This window comes from Desmodus rotundus, chromosome 7 (assembly GCF_022682495.2).
Source record: "Desmodus rotundus isolate HL8 chromosome 7, HLdesRot8A.1, whole genome shotgun sequence".
Lineage (NCBI taxonomy): Eukaryota > Metazoa > Chordata > Mammalia > Chiroptera > Phyllostomidae > Desmodus > Desmodus rotundus.
The window spans coordinates 97138756-97159052 of record NC_071393.1 but is presented as its reverse complement, the minus strand read 5'-3'; the positions used below and the strand labels follow the sequence as shown (position 1 = coordinate 97159052).

General features: G+C 51.8%; 1 protein-coding gene across 1 annotated transcript in view; it reads left to right on the top strand.

Annotated features, from left to right (window-relative positions):
* The window catches only part of ITGA11 (integrin subunit alpha 11), a 117245-nt gene that overhangs the window by 46722 nt on the left and 50226 nt on the right, over positions 1 to 20297 (top strand). The window contains exons 3-7 of the mRNA XM_053929132.1: positions 8323 to 8423; positions 12580 to 12671; positions 15091 to 15205; positions 18173 to 18300; positions 19405 to 19553. Coding sequence (XP_053785107.1) covers positions 8323 to 8423; positions 12580 to 12671; positions 15091 to 15205; positions 18173 to 18300; positions 19405 to 19553 — 585 coding nt within the window. The remainder of the gene's footprint in view (positions 1 to 8322; positions 8424 to 12579; positions 12672 to 15090; positions 15206 to 18172; positions 18301 to 19404; positions 19554 to 20297) is intronic.

Here is a 20297-nt window from a genome sequence, read left to right as displayed (position 1 = left end):
CTGCTGCCCCAGCAGATCCCTCACACAAGGGCTCCAGTCCTGCCTGCACATCTAGGAGCTTCTAAAAATGGATTCCCCAGGCCCTGCCCCAACTGGCTGAATTAGAACCTTCTGCAGGTGAGGCCTAGGCACCTACATTTATAACCCCCCAAGTGATTCTGCTGAGCAGCAAGGTTTGGGACCCACACCCCTTGAAACCCTGGGTGGCAAGTAGTCCAGGTGTACGTAGTCCCATTTGCTAGATGAGAACACTGAGGCCCGGGGCAGTTAACAGCCTTGTCTCGGGCCGTGGTGTGCAGTCTGTTAGCTCCTCTAACAGAGCTTGTTCTACTCTCCCAGCAGGGTTAGCAGGTGTTGGAAGACTGTGGAGGGCCTGCAGTCCATGATCCCAAATGGTAGGCTATAGAATTACAGTCGTCCCACTAAGCCAAGTGATTAGATAATTAATCCAGGAACTATGTTTCAGGGACCTACTCTGTACCAGGCACTGTTCTAGTTGCGGGGGTGTCTAGAGCTGCAAACCTGACCAACAAGGTCCTAGCTTCCCTGCGTTCACATTCTACTGGGAGGTAAGGATGACTAACAGTAAATAAGGAAGATGGCATCAGAAAGGACAAAGTGCTACGAGGAGGAGAACACAGGGTGGCAAAATGGGAAGTGACAGGTGGTTAGGAAAGTCCTCTATGGGAGGTGACATTGGAGGTGAGCCCTAAACGGTGACTAGGCTGTGCAGCATTCAGCCCTGGTGAAAGAGGGACAGACAGGTGAGCAGCAGTGAAAAAATACAGGGTCTGACGTCACGGTGAAGAGGATGGCTTTTACTGAAATGGACCTGGGGCGCGGAGCCCAGCCACGGTTGTGTTGCTATGCCTCTGCTGCCCCATACGAGCACGCCTCGCACTGTGTCATGATGCTTCTCAAACTTGAGCGCGCATTGGCATCTCCCGAAGGGCTTGTTAAAACACAGATGCTGGACCCCACCTTCAGTTTGTGATCCTGTCGGTCTGGGTAGGGCCTAAGACGTTGCATTTCTCACCAGCTCACCTGTTTAGAGGGAAGGCTGATGCTGCTGGGCAGGGCACCGCTTTGAGAACCACACTGTGTTGTGGTGGCTGGTTGACGTGCCTGTCTCCTCTACGGTGCCAGAGGCCTCCTGAAGGCAGGGACAACATTACAATCACCATCGTGCCCCAGTGTTCGGTGCATCAACAGGAGCTCAATAGATTGTTAGGGTTCAATGAATGAATAAGGGCATGGATCTTCAGCAACATGAAACAATGTATGGAAAGCCCTTAGAACATAGGAAGCACTGTGTAAATGTGTAGGTCAGGGCTCTCCAGAGAAACAGAGCCAATAGGATGTACATATGGAGATTCTCTTCAACTGGCAATGGGGTTGTATCTCGATAAACCCACTGGAAATCAAAAATGTCCTGAGTCAATCATTAAAATGCACTTAGTCCACCTAACCTGCCAAACATCGTAGCTTAGCCCAGCCTACCTTAACCATGCCCAGAACACTGACATCATCCTGTCGTTGGGCAAAGTCATCTAGCACAATGAGGACACTGTAGAGTACCACTTGTTTACCCTCGTGATCGCGTGCCTGACTGGGAGCTGGGGCTCACTGCCACTGTCCGGCATCACGAGAGAGCGTCATTCCATCACATATTGCTAGACCAGGAAAAAATCAAAATTCCAAGTATGGTTTCTACTGAATGCATATTGTCTTCTCACCATTGTAAAGTCGAAAATACTAAGTCAAACCATCAGTCATCAGAAACCGTCTGTATGCAAAGAGATTTATTATACGGAGTTGGCTCTCATGATTATGTCCCCTGTGGGCTCACGGACAAGCCCGAAGGTCTGCAGAGGGAGTCAGGAAGCTAGAGCCCAGAAGAGCCGATGGGGTCTGAGGGCCAGCAGCCTAGAGACCTAGGAAGAGCTGATTTCAGTCTGAGTCCAAAGGTAAGGGCAAGTCAATGTCCCAGTTAGTCAGGAAGGAAGGATTCTCTCTTATTCAGGGGAAAAGTCTGGTTTTTGTTCTACTCAGGCCTTCAACTGATTGAATGAGGCCCATCCACATTGGAGAAGGCAATCTCTTCACTCAGCCTTCCAAATAAAATGTTCATCTCATCCAAAAACACCCTCAGACACACCCAGAATAACGTTTAACTAAATTTCTGGGTACCCCGTGGCCTAGTCAAGTTAACAATAAAATTAACCATCACAGTGTTTGTCTTTGTTTAAAACACACACAAAGGATTCCCATCACTGAGGAGGGTTTTACAGCGGTACAGTGTCAAGGATGTGCTGGCCCCCAGGAATCCAGGCCCTGCCAAGCATCTGAGTCACACCAACCACAAGCCCCTCCAACCAGCCCAGGAAGGTATGCAGGTGCCTGCGTCTCCCCTCAGGAAGGTCCCAGGTGAGCTCCCTCCAAAACCCTGCCCCCAGGGGAGCCCCAGGGCAGCCCCAGGGCAGCCCCAGGGCCCCCGCTCCCAGCACGGGTTTGCTGTGCTCAGCACTCCCCAGCCCCATCTTGAACACATTAGCCACCATACTCACCCTGGCTGGAGGAGATTACATTTTCCATGGAGAGAGGGAGAAAAAGCCTTGCTAAAGAAATGGTCTCTCTTTTGTTCCCTTGAGTTCTCTGCTCCTCAAGTGGAACCCCCTCCCTAATGCCCCTATCTAATTTCAGGAAAGGAAAATGAAGCCAGGAGAGAAATGGAACAAAGGGCCCAGAGTGGGTTTGAGTGGAGGAGCAGGTGAGTCAGGGAAAGGGATGAGAGAGGAGGAGGCCAGACGCCCCTGGGGGACTGGCCCAGCTGGTTCTGAGGAGGGCAGTCCTCACCCCATGCTGGGCACTGCCCAGCCCCCAAAGCTGGGCTTCCTGAACATCCAACCCTTCACAATAGTGGAACGAGCCCTGGACATGGAGTCCAGTGCTGACAGTGGTCAGGTCTCTTCACAGGCTTGTCACATCTGCTTTCTGAGCCTCAGATACTAAGTGCCCTTCCAGCCTCAAAGCTGTCTGGTAATCAAAATCAAATGCAATTTAATTGCATCAAAAGTGAATCATTAAAATGAGAAGAATAAGCAGTGATAATTGGATTTCCTGGAATGTGAGGTCAGGTCTTGCAGAGAGGATCAAAAAGGCTGGCCAGGGTGGGGATGAAACCCACTTCTTGACTTTCCTTGCAGTTCGTGCTGGCCTCTGGGGTCAGGACCTCCTCCAGGGACAGGCCCATAGCTAGAGGTTTCCTCCTTCCTCCCCAGCGTCGGATAGCCTTTTTCTGCCCATGGCATCTGCTCACCTAGCTTAAGCTGTTCACACTGCCTCCCCAGACACAGCCAGTAACAGGCCAACCTGGGCCTAGAGCCCCGGCCCTGCCTCCAGGCTTTCCACCCCCTGTGGCCTGGGGGAGCTGTGGCCTGGGGGAGCACTGCCCTGGGAGTCAGGTCACTGTGCAGCAGTCAGCTCTGCCACCCTCTGCTCTAAGACCTCGGACACAGCACTCCCCTGCTGCAGGGCTTTGACGCCTCTTGGTACGTGACGGGGCTAGCCTGAGGGACCACCACGTTTCTGCCCGGCTCTGTCTGCGAGGCCAGTTACCAGGTAACCAGAAGCTTCTGGAGTGCAGAGCTCCCTATCCAAGTGTCTGTTTTAATGGGATGCATAACGAGCAAAAGGTTTTCTGTTCCCATAAGGCTGGGCCAGTGGACAGTTTTTACACAGGCAGTTAACCAGAGAAAAATAGTGTGCATGGTGTCTAAGAGCCCACCCACCATTCATGCAGGAAATACATGCCCAGATGGAGCATGAGCTGGGGGATATGAATCTGCTCCTCTCTCATTGGTCTTGGATTCCATGTTCCTCCCATTCCATGGTAATATATGGAATTTCCAAGAGTAATTTAACTATGTGATGCTTTTTATTTTGCCTTGCACATTCTAGTTAGTATGTTTTCAGTTATAAATACCTGAAAACCTAACTCAAGCAGGCCTATGCAGTAAAAAATAGTTATTGGTTATATATATCAGAAGAGTTTAGGCTTCAGGTATAGTTTGATCCAGGGGTTCACAGTATCACCAAGCTTCAGCTCCTCCTCTTGACGTTTCTCTCAGCTACCCCCTCCCCCAATGCATCAGCTCACACCTCTCATTGTCACAAGGCTGCTGCCAGTAGTTCAAGGACTTGCAACTACATATTATGACGTCCAGAGGATAAGATCTACTTTGGGCCCTGAGTCCCAAGCAGAAGTCCTCAGATTCATTCTGATTGTGGTGACTAAAGTCATTTGCCCACCCTGACTCAATAACTATGGCCAAGAGATAAACTGGCCTAGCCAGTATGTGCTTGATCCCTAGAACTGGGAATGGAGCCAGCCAGGTCCCCTGGGTCCCCATACAGAAATGAGGACTGTTGAGAAGAAGGAAGTGGAAACCAGGGAAGCAAGCAACATTGACTTTAAAGATTTTATTTATTTATTTTTAGAGAGAGGGGAATGGACGGAGAGAGAGAGAAACATCAATCATTTGCCTCTAGCACTCTCCCCAACACGGGGCTGAACCTGCAACCCAGGCATGTGCCCTGACCAGGAATCAAACCAGAAACCTTTCGCTTTGCAGGACGACACCAGCAAACAAAGTCACGCTGGTCAGGACAGCAACATCGGCATTAGTAGAAGTTGGGCCACCCCACCAAACCTCTCTGCATGAAAAATACTCAACTTCTCAGCAACCCTTTTTCCAGGCACTGAATCTGGGGGCTCCTCTTAGGCCTGAGGTTAAGCCAAAAGTTCCTGAGGCTGCTGCTGCTATAGACTGTTAGACAGGAGGTCAGAGTAGCCAGCGGGTACCTCTTTCCAAGAGCCTTCCAGAACACCCAGGGCTAGGGCAGCAGGGCACACAAGAACATCTTGGCCCTCAAGGAAAGATGACACTAAAACACTGGCAAACACATGGCAGAGATTAGATGCTGGTTTATATAGAAAGACTGGGGTAATCCAGGGGGGCTTCCTGGAGCAGGTGGGAATTTGTGCTAGATCTTAAAGGGAGGATCTCCAGGGTACCATGTGCATAACACAGAGGACATGCAGAACATAATACTGGGGGCGTAGAAACAAAATGATTCAAGTTCTGTTTAGGTTTACTTTTTATTTGAAAAAAACGGGATTACAGATATTTAATATACAGGTTGACCGTTATAAGCTGGTTTAATTAACATAAAAATTTACACACGTTGGAAGTACATATTACCTTTCTTTCTTATAGGAGTGTGCACTTTAAAAGGTTCAGAGACTAACCAGGGTGGAAAAACATAAAATAAAATAGGTTCAGAGACTAAAATTTTCTTGAAGGGTGGAGCCTAGGATAAGCAGAAGTCAGGATGAGTGCCCATGGGGCCTTGGAGAGGGTGTGAGGCAGGGAACCAGATTCCCCTTCTCTTAGCCTGTGTCCTGTTCGGAGCCAAGGAACCCAGGGCCCAGTCGGGCCATGTCCTGCCTTCCTCAGGTGACCAGCTCCACAGTGATCCTCTTCCCTTGGCCAGGCCCTGTTTAGAGGGCAGCCACCAAGGAGGGGTCCTGCAGGGCTGTGGCTGCAGCCTGCCACCAGTCCTGCCATCCACAGCAGCCCTGATCCCCGCACCTCCATGGGAAGAATGCCGGGAACCCACAGCCAGGGAGCCATGGCACACAGCCCACCAAAAGGGCCTGATGCTCGCCGCGACCTTTGGGGTTTACTGTGCCGTGCTGGTACCCACACCAGAGGGTATAGAGTGTCCAGTCCCCAGAGGGCACAGCAGCCCTGAAGCTGTAGATGGCTATGTAAGGCTGAGGCCGCAGGAGGTGGCAGGGACTGCCAGACCCCAGGAGTAATTTGGCGGGTCTCAGTGGTGACGCAAACATTTTCCCTGTACTCAGGCAGCTCTCCCCGCACAGTGAGACTGAATCATACCCTCAAAACCTCAAGCCCGACAGGCACACGTAATGCCGACACTCAGGAATGACCCAGGCCCTCCCTTCATGGCAAAGAGACATTTGGGGCAACACAAAGAAAGCTCGGGAACGAGTCCCAGTTCGCTACCACACGCTGTGGGACCTCGATCAGCTCCCCCTTGGGGCCTCAGTTTCTGCACCTATAATATGGGGACAGTAAGCTGTCGGCTGCCTCCTGTAGTGCCATAGACACCCGGCCAGGTCAGGGCTGGGAGAATGGAGATGGACGGAGGTGACGGCTGTTGTTCTTTGGAAAGGACAAAGCCCAGCCTTGCAGCACATTCAGAAGCCACTGAGACTTGGTGGACTTGCTGCCCGAAGGTCGCATCTTGGCCATCACCAGGACACGTGCCTCCTAGCAAGCCACCGGTCTTCGTGCATAACTTACCTCAGATTCAACCCCTGCTGTTTCTCGGTGTCTGTTGACATCTGTGACTTTCCACAGTGCCCCTGAGAGGTAGGCAGTGCAGGAATTGCTAACCCCATTTCACAGCCAAGCAAACCAAGGTGGGGAAAGTTCAATGACTTCTCAAGGTCACATGGAGAACTGGTGACCGAATCAGAATGAAGACCCAGCCTCTGGATTCTCAGCCCAAAAATCTCACCCAGTGTCGGGGGCCCCTCTAAGCAGGCCGTGGGGCCTCAGAGTGCCCATCTACAAAACGGAAAGAAGTGTGAGGAGTCCGCCTGGTCAAGCTTCTAGGGCGTTTTCTAGAAGACACGTGAGGGTAGCTTCCCAGAAGATGGCCATCATTTTTCTAATCTAGAACCTGCGGTGTCTGATTCTCCCAGAGGCACCTGCAAGCTGTTCCTCGAAGGCACTCTCTCCAGGAAGCACTCTCCGCCAGGCAGAGTGTCCGGGAGGGCACATTCCTCTGGAAGACTTGGTTACATATCAGATAGACTTTGAAAACCAGAGCAGCCAGAAAAGCAAGCTTGGAGCCTAAGCCTCGCACACTGATATCTCTCTCTCACTCTCTCTCTCTCTCTCTCTTTCTGTCTCTCTCTCTCTGTCCCTCTCTCTCTCTCTGGCTGGAAAAAAAAAATGGAGTGGACTTGACCACACAGTCCCTCACAGAATTAAGTAGCCAAAAATCACATCGTCTAGACAAACAGATTTTATGAGTCCAATTAATTTCTACCAGCCAAAAAAGGCATGCTTAATAAGTGATATATTTAGAATCTGTTATTATCTGGTCCCCAGGGGAGAAACCTCAGCTCTTATTTCATAGACTCTTAATTTCAAACAGAGCTCTATTAACTCCCACTTCAGACCTCACTTGCTTTCCTGACAGCAGAGAGGGTGGGAGCAGGGGCTGGGGAAGTTTGACCATAAGAAGCCACCAAAGTCCGGTGTAGCTTGACTCTCCAGGCCTGTCCCCTCTCAACCCTCTTAAGTCAGAAAACAAATGAGGGCTTCTTCTTTGGGCCATGGTGCCTGGGGGTGTCTCACCTGTGCCCGTGCCCCAACCTCCATCATCATCTGTTCTCTGTGCCACAGGGCCTGGGAGACCTCTCGGGGCCATGCGAGCTGAGGCACCTCCTGCCATTCCGGCACAGCTGTCCTGGGAGGGTCCCATTCTTGAGTCTCTAGGATACCAGGGCCTGAGCAGAGGAGGCAGTGGCTGGCTGAGAGTTGGACTGGCCGCCAAAGCCTAGATGTGCCAGAGGCAGGTGGCACTGACGGAGTGGGCAGGCGGTCCCTGAGGGTTGGCTGCCTCTGACACTCTGAAGGCCTGCCGGCTGCCTGGCCCACCTTGAGCAAAAACTCAGTGGCTCAGGGGACAGCCATGACCAGTGAGTAACAGGACCCACATCTGAGTCACTAGCTGAAAAACTGTCATATAACGTGAAAAATAAGGCCTTGGCTGATAGTGACAGATGGCTAAGACTCTATGTCCCCAGATCCATTCCTCTGCCCCAATGACCACCCTTACCACTCACTCTCCTACCGTTTGACAAACTCACATTCAACTGTTAAGACCCAGCTTCAGCATCCTGTCCTCCATGATGTCTGCCCTGTTCTCTTCTCCCAGGGACACCTCCATCCCATTTGTTGCTGGGCCCATGTGGTCTTCATCTTCATATCTCCACGTCTTGGAAAGGGCCTTGAGAAGGCCACAGGTGCCGTGGCCTTTCGCTGAAAGCCCAGCATCCCCCCTCCAGAGAGACAGAGTTCTGTGTCTGCAGGTTTGCATGTGGCGGCTCCTCCGGGATCCCCCCTCCCCCATCTTCCCCCATCACTGCCCTCAAGGTCCCAGCCTCTTCCAGGAAGAACCCCTCCCCCAGCACCTTCGCTTATCTTCCTCTCTCCCCAGGCTCGTCGTCGGTGCTCCACTGGAAACTAACAGCCACCAGAAGACAGGGGACATATACAAGTGTCCAGTGACCCATGGGAACTGCACCAAGCTCAACCTAGGTAACTCGGGCCCCTGATCCCAACACCATGAGGCCCGCTGTGGGTGAGGGTGGGGCAGGCTCTAAAACACAGAGTCACACTGGCTCACGTGGCTGCCCCAGAGATGCCCCATTTTAGAGAAGAGGGTGCCGAGGCCAGAGCTAAAAAGCACTCGTCCATGGTCACACAGGTTGCGAGAGGCTGGCCAGGAATCAGACCCAGGCTCCAGTGGCCCTGGGCTCTGCTCTTTCTGACCCATCCACTGCCCCTCTCCCAGCAGGAGGAAAACACTTCCTGTCTTCTTTCTGATTTGGAAGTGCTAACAACAGCAGCTACCATTCGTGCATCTCATATAACGTTCACTCCATGTTGGGCACTGGTTTAAGCACTTTTAGGTGTTTTGACTCATTAATCCTCACAACAACCAATGAAATTTAACCATTAAACAAAGCAGGAAATGACTGCATGTGGTGGCAAGGGGACCTGCCTGGGGTCGCCCAGCTAACAAGCAGTAAGGCTTGGGTTTCAGTCCAGCCAGGCTACGGCCACCCTTTAGCCACGACGTAACTCGGCCCTCTGAAATGAAGGCTTTGTTCTCACTGGAGAGCTTTTGGCCTAGGGAGGTGCTGTGAGTGGCCTCCAGGCCTTCCAGACCCTGGTAAAATCTACTTGTGTGTGTGTGTGCTTGTGTGTACGTGTGCATTCACTAAAGCACACACACCAGTCCTTGAAAGCACATCCACAGTGTGTGTGTGCATGTGTGTACCTGTGCATTCACTAAAGCACACACACCAGTCCTTGAAAGCACGTCTACATTGCCCCAAAGTCAGATGGCAGCCAGGCCACCACTTTGCTCACAGAACGGAGCGAAAGTTCCATTTGGGCTAAAAAGCCACGATTCCAAGCCTTGTCCTAGAGGACTGGCCTGCCCCAGGGCCAGGATCCGCAGCCTCCTTCTCTTCCAGGAGGGGAGCCTCTACCCTAGAGCAGTGGGGCTGGGCTCCTGGGGGGGCGGAGGAGGGGCAATGGCAGGGTTTCAGGAATGAGCAGATGATGAAAAGGCCCGCATCAAAGAGAAAGCCCCAAGAACTGAGATCTCAGGGGCGGCCAGCTGCCCCATCACGTGGTGTCGGACGCTCCTGCTGTTCATATCTGCGTCAGCACTACGGGTGGGAAGTTCAAACCCAAGTGCAGCCGGGGCCCAGACTTCAGGAGGAAACAGTCTAGGGGAGGTGGGGCCTTGCTGGTGGCTCATGGATCCCAGTCATCACTGCTCCAAAGCACAGCTTCCAAAACAGGCCAAGCCGGGTTTCTCCTTCTGGCTGTGTAGTTTCTTCATTGTGTGTTCTTGGGGAGCTCACACCACTCTCTGAGTCTCCATCGGCTCGTGTGTAAAATGAACAGGGTACGCCCAGTGACCCTAGGGTCCATTCCAGCCTGATATGGCCCCCAAACTTTCATGAGCGCCTAGAGTATGCTAACACAATGCCCGTCGCTGGGGATACAGCGGAGAACAAGATGCCAGTGGGCCCAGCTGGGAGGAGACAGTAAGTGAGCAGACAAACCAGAAAGAAGGATAAGCTCGAGTGGAGATAAATGCTGTGTGCGTGATAAACCAGGGGATTATGATAAGGGAGGCTGAGGGGAGAGGGGGTGGGGAGGAGGTTTTACCCTGGCAAGGTGCTCAGGAAGGCCTCTCTGAGCAGATAACATTTGAGCAAAGGTCTGATGGTGAAAGGAGTCAGGTGGGCCCAGAGCATTCCAGGCAGAGGAAGAGCAAGTGCAAAGGCCCTGAGGTGGGAATGAGCTTGCTCTTTGGAAAACAGGAAGAATGGCTACATGGCTGGGGCAGAGGGAGTGAGGGGGCTGATGGAAGCTGTGGGCACTGGGCGTGGGGCCCGGGCCACCGAGAGAAGCCCCTGGTCCAGTTGGGGACACAGATGCATGAACAGGTCACTTGGTTTCCTCTGTTGCTCTGGTTTCCAATGTGGTCCAAATCTCCCTGCAAAGGAGGAGCCCCTGCCAGCAGTGAGAAGCCACCAGACCCTGGAAAACATTCGTGCACTGGGGCATAAGCTGGGTGGCAAAGTGAGTCAGAGCAGAGGAAAAGTGCTTCATCTCAGGAGTGTTCTTTCCCTACCACGCAGGAGAAAACGCACAGCAGGAAGACCATCTGTCGGTTTACCCCACACTGGAAAATGCAAGGCAGGGAAACCGGAGTGCTGGGTTTTCCTACGGCCTTTCCAGGCTCTGAGCCCTGCCAAGCCAGGAATGTTCTTTCCTCTCTCTCCAGGGAAGGCTTAGGGGTATCAATCATTCACACCTCAGTGTGAAAGACTCCACAGATGGTCTTTCTTCCCCAGACCTGCATGAAGTTAGGTCCCCAGACCCTCACAGAGACCCACTGAGAAAGGTGTTAGTCTCTTCTGGTCACAGAGCAGAGGTCAGTGACTGCCCCAAATCCACAAACAGCAGAAGCAGCAGAAGCAGGACTTGAACGTGAGTCTTTCTTACTCCAACACGAGGGTCTTCCCTACCGTGCCCATCTGCTTCCGGGCAGGCCCAGTTTCTAGGGACTTCAGTTACTGAGATTGTGGAGACAGAAGGGCAGGGGGAGGGGCGGGATGTTACCCTTGAATAAATGGAGGGCAGGATTCTTCAAGCGGCAGAGGGGTTGATGCTGCCCAGCTGGGGCCTGGAGCTTCCTCCCCAGATTTCTCACTGTCATCCCAATGCCACCACAGCCCTGCCATCAGATGGGAGGTCAGGCTGTAACCTTAGATGTCCTGGGTTCAAGTCCCCACTCCCCCTTTACCGGCGATTGCCTTTGTAGAGTCGCTGGCCCTTTCTGCGCCTTGATGTCTCTCCTCTGGAGAATGTGAGTGGTGACTTCTGGGAGAGCATGAGTGGGTGGGGCTTTGTAAATAATAAGAAATGACTTTAAAAAGTCAAGGTCATTACTATTATTTTCTCTCTGGTTTCCTTGGATAGACAAAGCAGAAAGCCATCTCAGTCACCGCACAGCCCAAAGGGGCTGGGTTTCAAAAGGAGCCAGACTGCAAACTGAGGGAGCCCAAAGGCAGACAACAAACACAGCCGCGCACCCCCGGGCCCCGGACAGTCCAAGGCGGCCGTTGTTCTGGCCTCTGCTGACGCCCACCCCAGGCCCCGCTGGCCCGTGCCCAGAAGGCAGGCCAGCTCTTCGGACTCCCAGTACCAACTATGCTAAACGCCAACTCTGCCCCCCTGAGTCCTGAGAGATCACACCCCTCCCCCTGGCACAGGAGACACTGGGTTCTCCTCATAGCCGATGAGGATCTACTCGCTCTGGGCTCAACAAAATGCCCAATCGCTCCACCCAAACCCTCCCTCCCTACCCATGCGTGCACTCACACGTACACACACACACAAACGCTGACACGCCACCTCGTGTCTGGGGAATTCAAGCTCACTTCCTTTGCTTCAGTGGCCTGACAGAATGGTCCAGTAAAACCTTAAGCGATAAAATTTACTTAGCAGTTCTAATCTGCCCCCGCCCTCCCCCTACATCTGTGGCTGATAATCCTGCTCTTCGATATCTCTCACGGCAGCGACCAAAGAATGACATTCTTGGCAAGACCTTGTGCCTCTAGAATGTTCTTGTTAGTTGGCTATTTGCTACCTGTGAGAAAGAATTGGGTATCATACAAAAGTTTATCAGGTGAGCACAGAACCAGGCCCTGAGAGAACAGGGCAAGGGACAGGTAAGTTTTGGTGGCAGGTTGGCATGAAGAAACATGTGGAGGTGACACTGCCCAGAGAAAGCCAGCCCAGGTGGGGTGCCTGGTATGTGTCAGGTGGGACACAAGGGGAGTGTTGGGGTCCCTCAGAGGGCTAGAGGGGGAAAAGCTCTGGACGAGGAGGTGGAAGGCCTGCCCTGTGCTTCCTGTGTGACTCTGGACAGGTTACTTGGCCTCTCTGAGACTCATTGTCCTCATCTCAAGGGAGCTGAGAGGAAACAACTAGACCACATCTGGGTGAGGCCTCAGTAAACCATGAAGATCTGCAGGGAGAGCTGGGGAGGACTCTGCTTGGCACCAACCTGGCCACAGGCATCTCTGGTGGCCAGCAGCAGCAGCAGACTCTGCTGGAGGGTGGGCAGGGGGGCTGCAGGCTGAGCTTCTCCCTCCCTCCTCAGGAAGGGTCACCCTATCCAACGTGTCTGAGCGGAAGGACAACATGCGCCTCGGTCTGAGCCTGGCCACCAACCCCAAGGACAACAGCTTCTTGGTAAGAGCCACCCACCCCACCCTCTGTCCAAGCCCCAGAGACCCTCCTCTCGGGGCCAGGAGAGGCACATGGCGACTGAGTGCGTCCTCACGCACACTGCACACTACCTGCCAGGCTGCCTGTCTGTACACTCCAGAGGGCAGCTCCTCTGCCAGCTCCCTGCTGTACCCCCACTTTCAGGGGTGGGGCGACAGTCCAGGCAAGGAAAAGCATTGAGCCCCTTTGTGCACATGCCCTGAGGGTGGGGGACAGGCAGCCTGAAAAGGAACAGGAATAAATAAAGGCCGACGGTCCAATGTGGGGGCTACCCCTTCCTTTGGGGAGCCAAATGGCCAAGGCAGAGGCAAACCTCTGCTCCAGGTTTGATCAGAGAAGTAGTGCATGCGCCCTAAGAAGACTTTGAAGGAAAGCCAAAAACGAGTGAACACAGACTCACTACAACCAAGGGAAGGGCCATGGAGCGGTGGGCCACCGGGGCTGCACAGGACCAGATGGAAGGCTGCCCAGAGGAGGTTTCTGTTTTGTTTGTAAAGAACACACAGGCCTTAGCAGTGAAGAAAGAGGAGCAGGTACTTTGACTGCAGTGATAGAGACATGCATCATTTTAACAATTGTTTTGAGCCCTCACAATCTACTGAGCCCAATGCCAGACACTGGGGATCCAGCAGTCAGCAGAGCCGCCCCCTGCAGCTCACATTCTGGTTTGGGGGTCAACAGTAGGCAAATGGTTGGCGTAAACTTGATGTTGGGACAAGAAGGGAGCCACAACACAGGCTCGGAGCTCTCTCACCCGCCCAGGCGAGCATGCGCAGGCTCTGCCCACAGCTGGCGCGCGCAGGTGGAGGGGCAGACGGGGACTGCCTGCTCCCGGCCACCACATCCCAGTGAACCACCGTGACTTTGGGTGAAGCTGGGGCTCAGAGCAGGATCCTTCTGAGACTTATTCCTAGAAACAGATGCAAGAGAAAATTTCAGAAAACAATTACTCGAGAAAGCCCAATAAAATGCACCATTCATGTGAAGGTGGGAGGGCTTGTGCCACTCTGTTCTCGCCTGTCAGTCCATTTCTGTTGACAGATGAGACATCTGGGGTGTGGAGCACTAGATGCTAGAGCAACGAAATGACTAGGATGCCCAGGGACTTGAGGAGAGTATAGTGGCTCTGCCGGCGGAAGCCCTGAGGTGCTCACTGGTGGTCGGCCCACCGCCCTTCTTCATCCCCAGGCAAGGGCAGACGGGACCTCTGGCTCAGACCATACACATACCCCGCCTCTGATGGGGCCTTTGCTGCCGCTGAGGCTCCTTGTCACATTCCTACTAACTTGATTTCACCTGCTTCACAAAATGGGGTGAAGGCCCGAGAAGGATGGTGTGATACACCATCTTGGGCCTCTGTGGGTAGATTAAGTCCTCGGTATATAAATAGTAACTTTTTTTTAACTCATTAACTCACCCATTCATCCATCCACTCATTAGTCTATCCTCCAACCAGTCGTTCATCTCTCCATTTATCCCTCCACCCATCCATCCATCCATTCATTCACCCACTCATCCACCTGTATATGTATCACCCCTCATCCTCTTGTCCAATCATCCATCCACCCACCATCCTTTTAGCCACCCATTCACCTGTCCATCCATCTCTCAAGCCATCCATCATCCACTCATCCATCCATCCATCCATTTATCACCAACATCCATCCTCCCATTCTTCATTCTCCCCTTACTTCCAAAAATAATTTATAGCCATTTCAACAAAGGGTACTAATAAAACCAAATCTTTAAAATCTGAGTAGAAATAGAATGCTAATTAAATAAAGATTGGAAGTAGAGTAATCACTCCAAACCAAAAGAAACTACAGCACAAAATGTAGTCCTGGGTTTCCCAGCAGCAGGAGAAAACTTGAGTCACAGAGCTGGCTTCCACTTCAATTTAATGACTGTGATTCTGAGATGAACTCGCTGCTCAGCCTTTCTCCTTCCCCTAGTAAGAGCCGTGGGCCTGTTGTCGGACCAAGTCCTGGAAGTTTGCCCAGTAAGGGCCTTCAGGTGACCTGTTCGGACAGAGAGCCCATTCCCATGGATGAAAAGGCTTTCCCAGCTCCTGTGTGGTAGGTGGGTGGGCAGGCAGGGAGAAGGAGGGAAATAACTCTAGATGGTGGAATGGAGAATGAGACCCTTGCAGACAGAAAAAAGGAGCACTCTACAATTCATTTTCTCCATTCCTCCTGAAACCAAGGGAACTGGCAACAAGAGAGTTCAGGTAGACTTGCAGAAGCCCCTCTAAAGCCAGGGATAACAATTCTCAGATAGGGGATACCTGTCGTGGGTCATGGAGGGTGGGACTGGACCGAAGGCTGTTGGTCCTGGACCCAGCCTGAGGGCCCCCACTGACTGGGGTCTGTGCTATGATTCCCAGGCCTGCAGCCCCCTCTGGTCTCACGAGTGTGGGAGCTCCTACTACACCACAGGGATGTGTTCGCGAGTCAACTCCAACTTCCGATTCTCCAAGACTGTGGCGCCAGCTCTCCAAAGTAAGTGGCTTCAAATCTGCAGACTCAGGCTGAGCAGCTAACAGTCTGTGGGAGGCTCAGGGCTCTGATCCCCACACTTCTGCAGCTACAAAGCAGCACTGGGACTCTCACTCCACCCTGCTCTGGCTCTGGGGTAACTCACTTGACCTCTCTGGGCCTCTGTGGGGTCATAATGTTGGCCCACCCTCCCCCACAGAGTAATGGGGGAAGGCAAATGAGCTAAGGGTATGAAGGCAATGTGGTAGCCAGGGATGCTCACTGCAAACCCAGCCTGAGTGAGGAAGAAGTTGCTGGGCAACCTTGTATAGCAGGCAAGCTGCACACTGCACAATTCTGGGGACATCACTCACTTAGACTATAATGTGAATGGTGCCCTTTGATGTTATGCAGTTCAGTCACCCTGAAGGTGGAAGACCAAGAAGAACAGAAAGATTCCAGGTAATAGTCCCATGGAAGCAGTGTCCCTGGACATCAGGAGGCTCTGCCCAGTTTTCCCAGAGTTTCATGGAACTCTGAACCTCCCACTCACTCCCCATCCACCAAGAAAATCTGGGAAATAATGCTCAGATTTTGCCTCCTGCAAGCCCAGACTGCTTGGCTCTGAGCCTCACTATTTCCTCTGGGCTAAATACCATCGCCCAAACAGCTGCTGCCTGTTTTATTGAGGGTGAGGGGATTAGCGCCTCCGGCTAGCTGCAGCCTCCCCCTAAACAACAGGGCCCAGTCACGGACGGAAAGATGGTGTTGCAGAAGGGGGCTGGAAAGGGGTCGTTTTAGGACGGTGAGAAGGTATTGATTCTAGTTCCACAAAATGGCAGAGGGAAGGGCAAGGCTGAGGCTCAAGAGGGGCTCGAGGTCGTGAGGTATGCTCGAGGGAACACTCCCCCCAGGACTGCTCTTTCCTCTGGCTAAGAAGTGACAATCTCAGCCTCTGGAACCTCCTGTGGCAGAGGTCTCCCACCCACCTGACCAAGAGCAGGGCCCTGGGAGCTTATCAGATGCAGAGCTCAGGGTGCTCCCCCAACCCCAGGGAGGCTGGAACTCAGTAGGTCTGAGATCAGCCCCAAAGTGTGTGTGTGTGTGTGTGTGAGTGTGTGTGTGTCAGTGTTCCGCCATGTTTAGGAACCACAGACCTAGAGTAAGACTCTTCCCAAAGTATCTAATTTTATTTTTAAATTTAAAAAAATTTTCAATTACAGTTGATAGTCAATACTATGTTGATTTGAGGTGTACAGCATAGTGGTTGGACACTTCTATAACTTATGACGTGATCCTCCAGAAAAGTCTAGTAACCTTCTGATACCATAGAGTCATTACAATATTATTGCCTATTCCCTATGCTGTACTTTGCATCCCCGGCACTTTTTGTAACTGCCAATTTGTACGTCTCAACCCCTTCACCTTTCTCACCCAGCCCCCCAGCCCCAGTCTGTCTGTCTCTGTGTCTATGCGTTTGTTTCTGTTTTGTTTGTTCATTTACTTTGTTTTTCAGATTCCACATTTAAGTGAAATCATATGGTATTTGTCTTTCTCTGACTTATTTCACTTATCCTAATTCCCAAGTTATCTTAAAAAGGAAATGTTGAAACTATAAAGGAAAATACACAATAAATAAAGGCATTTAATAATAAAAACTTGCATAAAAATCAAAGAAACCTGGTCCCTACCACTACATTAGGAACCCCTCCTAATGAAGGAGTTCCTGTGTTGGTCACCTCTGGGGCCGCCCCATCACGGGGCACTCCAGCACAGGTGCTGAGCCGAACCAACCTGGGAGAGGACAAAGCTATCAGGTGCTATCGGCCAGACGTGTCAGGCCGTCACGTGCTATACACAGCATGCAGATGGGACAAGAAGGTCTCACAACTTCTCCGCAAACAGAGGAGACTCTGAGCATGCAAACCACCCAAATGCTTCTAAATGCCCTCCAAACACAAAGCAGGGGGCACCTGGGCTCGCAGCCACCACCCTCCTCTGTCTGGGGAGCGCTGGCTTCGACATGCTGTACCTCCATGATGCAGTGTTGCTGGGAGGGTCGCACACAGAAGCTTCCTGTAATACATATTATATCATATTGAATCATACCATGTCTTATTTCAAAGTAACCTCAACCATTCACAAACTGACATGAATTACTTAGATTTTAAAAGAAGTTTTAACATTTATTTACTTAACCAATATTTTATTAGAATTTTTGATGTTTTTTATTACTCATTTTAATTTGGTATTACTCTCACAAAAACATAGAGAGAAACCTTTATGCTCAGAGCAGAGGTACGAGCATGAGAGCTTGGCCATGATGTCACTGCCACATTAACAAAGGGGTTTGCTTGCAAAGAAAAATAATGTCAGCTGTGATTGCTTGAGCACTTACGTGGTGCTCAGCCCTTTAGAAGCACCCTCATCTTGTTAATTCCTCATGGCAATCTGCTGCTATCATTATGCGTATTTTTCAGAAGAGAAAACTGATGCCCGAGTGTTAAGTGGCTTGCCCAAGGTCAAAGCCAGGAGTCAAACAGGTTCCACATTCTTAACCATTACACCATACCACCCTCCCAAAAAGTGAAACCCATTCATTCGGGCTGAAAGTTGTAAATGCCAGCCTGCCCGGTACAGCAAACAAATAACCAGGTACTGCTTCGGGCGGTGTCGGCTGAATCAGAAACACTGACCCGCTGACGGTGGCCAGTCCCTGGGGAGCAGAGGCAGCTGGGTGCAGTTAAGCTTTGTTCAAACGGCCAGCACTGAGTGCCGGAGCAGAGCCAGGAACTCCTGGGCTTGCCATCCCCATTGCCCAAACAGATGTCCTGCCAAGGACAGCTTTCCAGCCCAGGGAATGACACACGTGGTATCACACACATGTAACAGGGTCATTTTTCTACCGTCCTTTGGGCCATCATCTGGAGAATCAGAAACTTGCAGACACTGGCTCCTTGGGTAGCTGTGACCGTGTCCCCAACTTCCCAGGGTGCCAGACCTACATGGACATCGTCATTGTCCTGGATGGCTCCAACAGCATCTACCCCTGGGTGGAGGTTCAGCACTTCCTCATCAACATCCTGAAGAAGTTTTACATCGGCCCTGGGCAGATCCAGGTGAGCGTCTCCTGGACTCTTTCCTCCTTCAAACAGGGCCCCCCAGACCCATGGCAGATGCTGTCTTAGGATGTGGGGGGCATCTTTGCATGAGCTAAGAAGGTGTAGGTGAAAGGGCCAGCAGCAGGGCCCTGCAGCCCAGGACACTCATGCCTGCTGGGCTCGTCAAGGGAGAGTCTGGGGGAGACCTCACTTCCAAGGTCAAATGCTGGGCACATCACCACCTATTAGGAAAGAGTTTGACCAGCTACAGGGTGAGAAGGAGGAGGGAAATGTTGAGTAGCACTAGAACCCTGCTGAGTGAGGCACAGCAGAGAATTAGACACATCAACCTTGGAGAAAAGACCAGGAAGGAGGCCATAGCTTCCAGCACATACTGAAACACTGCCTGGCTAAAGGGAGTGGATTTACTCCATATTGTTTGGCAGGCCAAACGAAGATTGAGGGATAGAAGTTCCAAGGTGGCAGATTTCAAATCAATCTAAGAAATCATTTGGTAACGATCAGAGCTGTTACAAAGGGAGTGGGCTTTCTTATGAAGTAATGACTTCCCCAGCACTGAAAGGTGATCTTTTATGGTGTCGTGGGTGAAAGTCCAACATTAGTAACGCATTTGTTCCAGATAAACCCTGGGCCCACCCAACAGTAACATGTTATCATTCTAACCCTACCGTGTTTTAATGCTATTCATATTGTCACTATTCTATCAACCTTAGGGATAAAAGAATCTTTCCTCTTGCAAGTTTTAATGACGTGCTTAGTTCCAGAGTTTGGTGAACAAGCCATGGCCTCCATCCATGCTCTTCCTAATATTTTAGACTTCAATTCTGTTCTCAACTTTTGTCTTTTTAAGCAAGAAACAGCTTGTTGGGCTTTTTTTAAACCCCAGTCTCCTCTCACAGTATGCCCCTCCCACATGTCTCACCACGCCATCCGTTCATTCCCAGAACTTTGCAGAACCCGCCTCCCCTCGGCCTGGGGAGATCCCCAGCCCTCCTCACTCCTAACTCACAGACATGAAATGAAATGACTCCAGGGAGCCTCACACCGACGGTCTAAGGGTTGGGGGTCAGGAGTTCCGACGCCGTCTCCTCTAACTTGCAGGTCGGAGTTGTGCAGTACGGAGAAGACGCGGTTCACGAATTCCACCTCAATGACTACCGGTCTGTAAGAGACGTGGTGGAAGCTGCCAGCCACATTGAGCAGAGAGGGGGGACGGAGACCCGGACGGCATTTGGCATTGAATTTGCTCGGTAAAAAATTGAAAAATTTTTAATTGGTTTAAATTTTAGATATCATTTTGGTTTTATATTGCTGGGTAAAAAACCCTCACAAAATGTAGTACTTTGAGACAATAATTTATTAATCCCTCCAATTTCTGGGGATTGGCTGGGCGTAGCCTGTTCTCTCTTGGATTTTTCTCATGTAGTCCAGCGTCAGCCAGGGCTGCTGTCACCTGAAGGTTCGAGTAGACCACACGGCTTGGTTTTCTCGTGACATGGCAGCTGGGCTCTGAGAGGGAGCATCTCCAGAGTGAGCCTTCCCAGAGATCCACAGAGGGACTCAGGCTGCCCACGACCCAGGCGCAGAAGTCCCGGAATAGGACTCTGACTGAGCAAGCCACTAAAGCCAGCCCAGATTCCAGGGGAAGAGAAACAATCCTGCCTCTTGATGGAGCACCGGCAAGGTCCCGCCGCAGAAGGGCACTCGGGCTGGGAAGTACTTCGCAGCCGACTTTGGACAACTCGCTCCGCCACAGTGACGCTATGGAACGTGTGTGGGTTCTGCGCGGGCAGAATCTTCCTGTGGCATCTTTGTCAGCGGCGGAGTGTGGAGAACGTAGTTACATCAAACACCTGAGGCTGTAGGATAATGAGGCTGGTTCCTTGAAAACCACGCCAGCGCGCACCCGTAATGGCGATGCTGTCTCTGGCCATCGTCCACACAGACGGCTGCGTCGTTATCCCAGTGACGTCGCCACTGCTCAGAACTCTGTG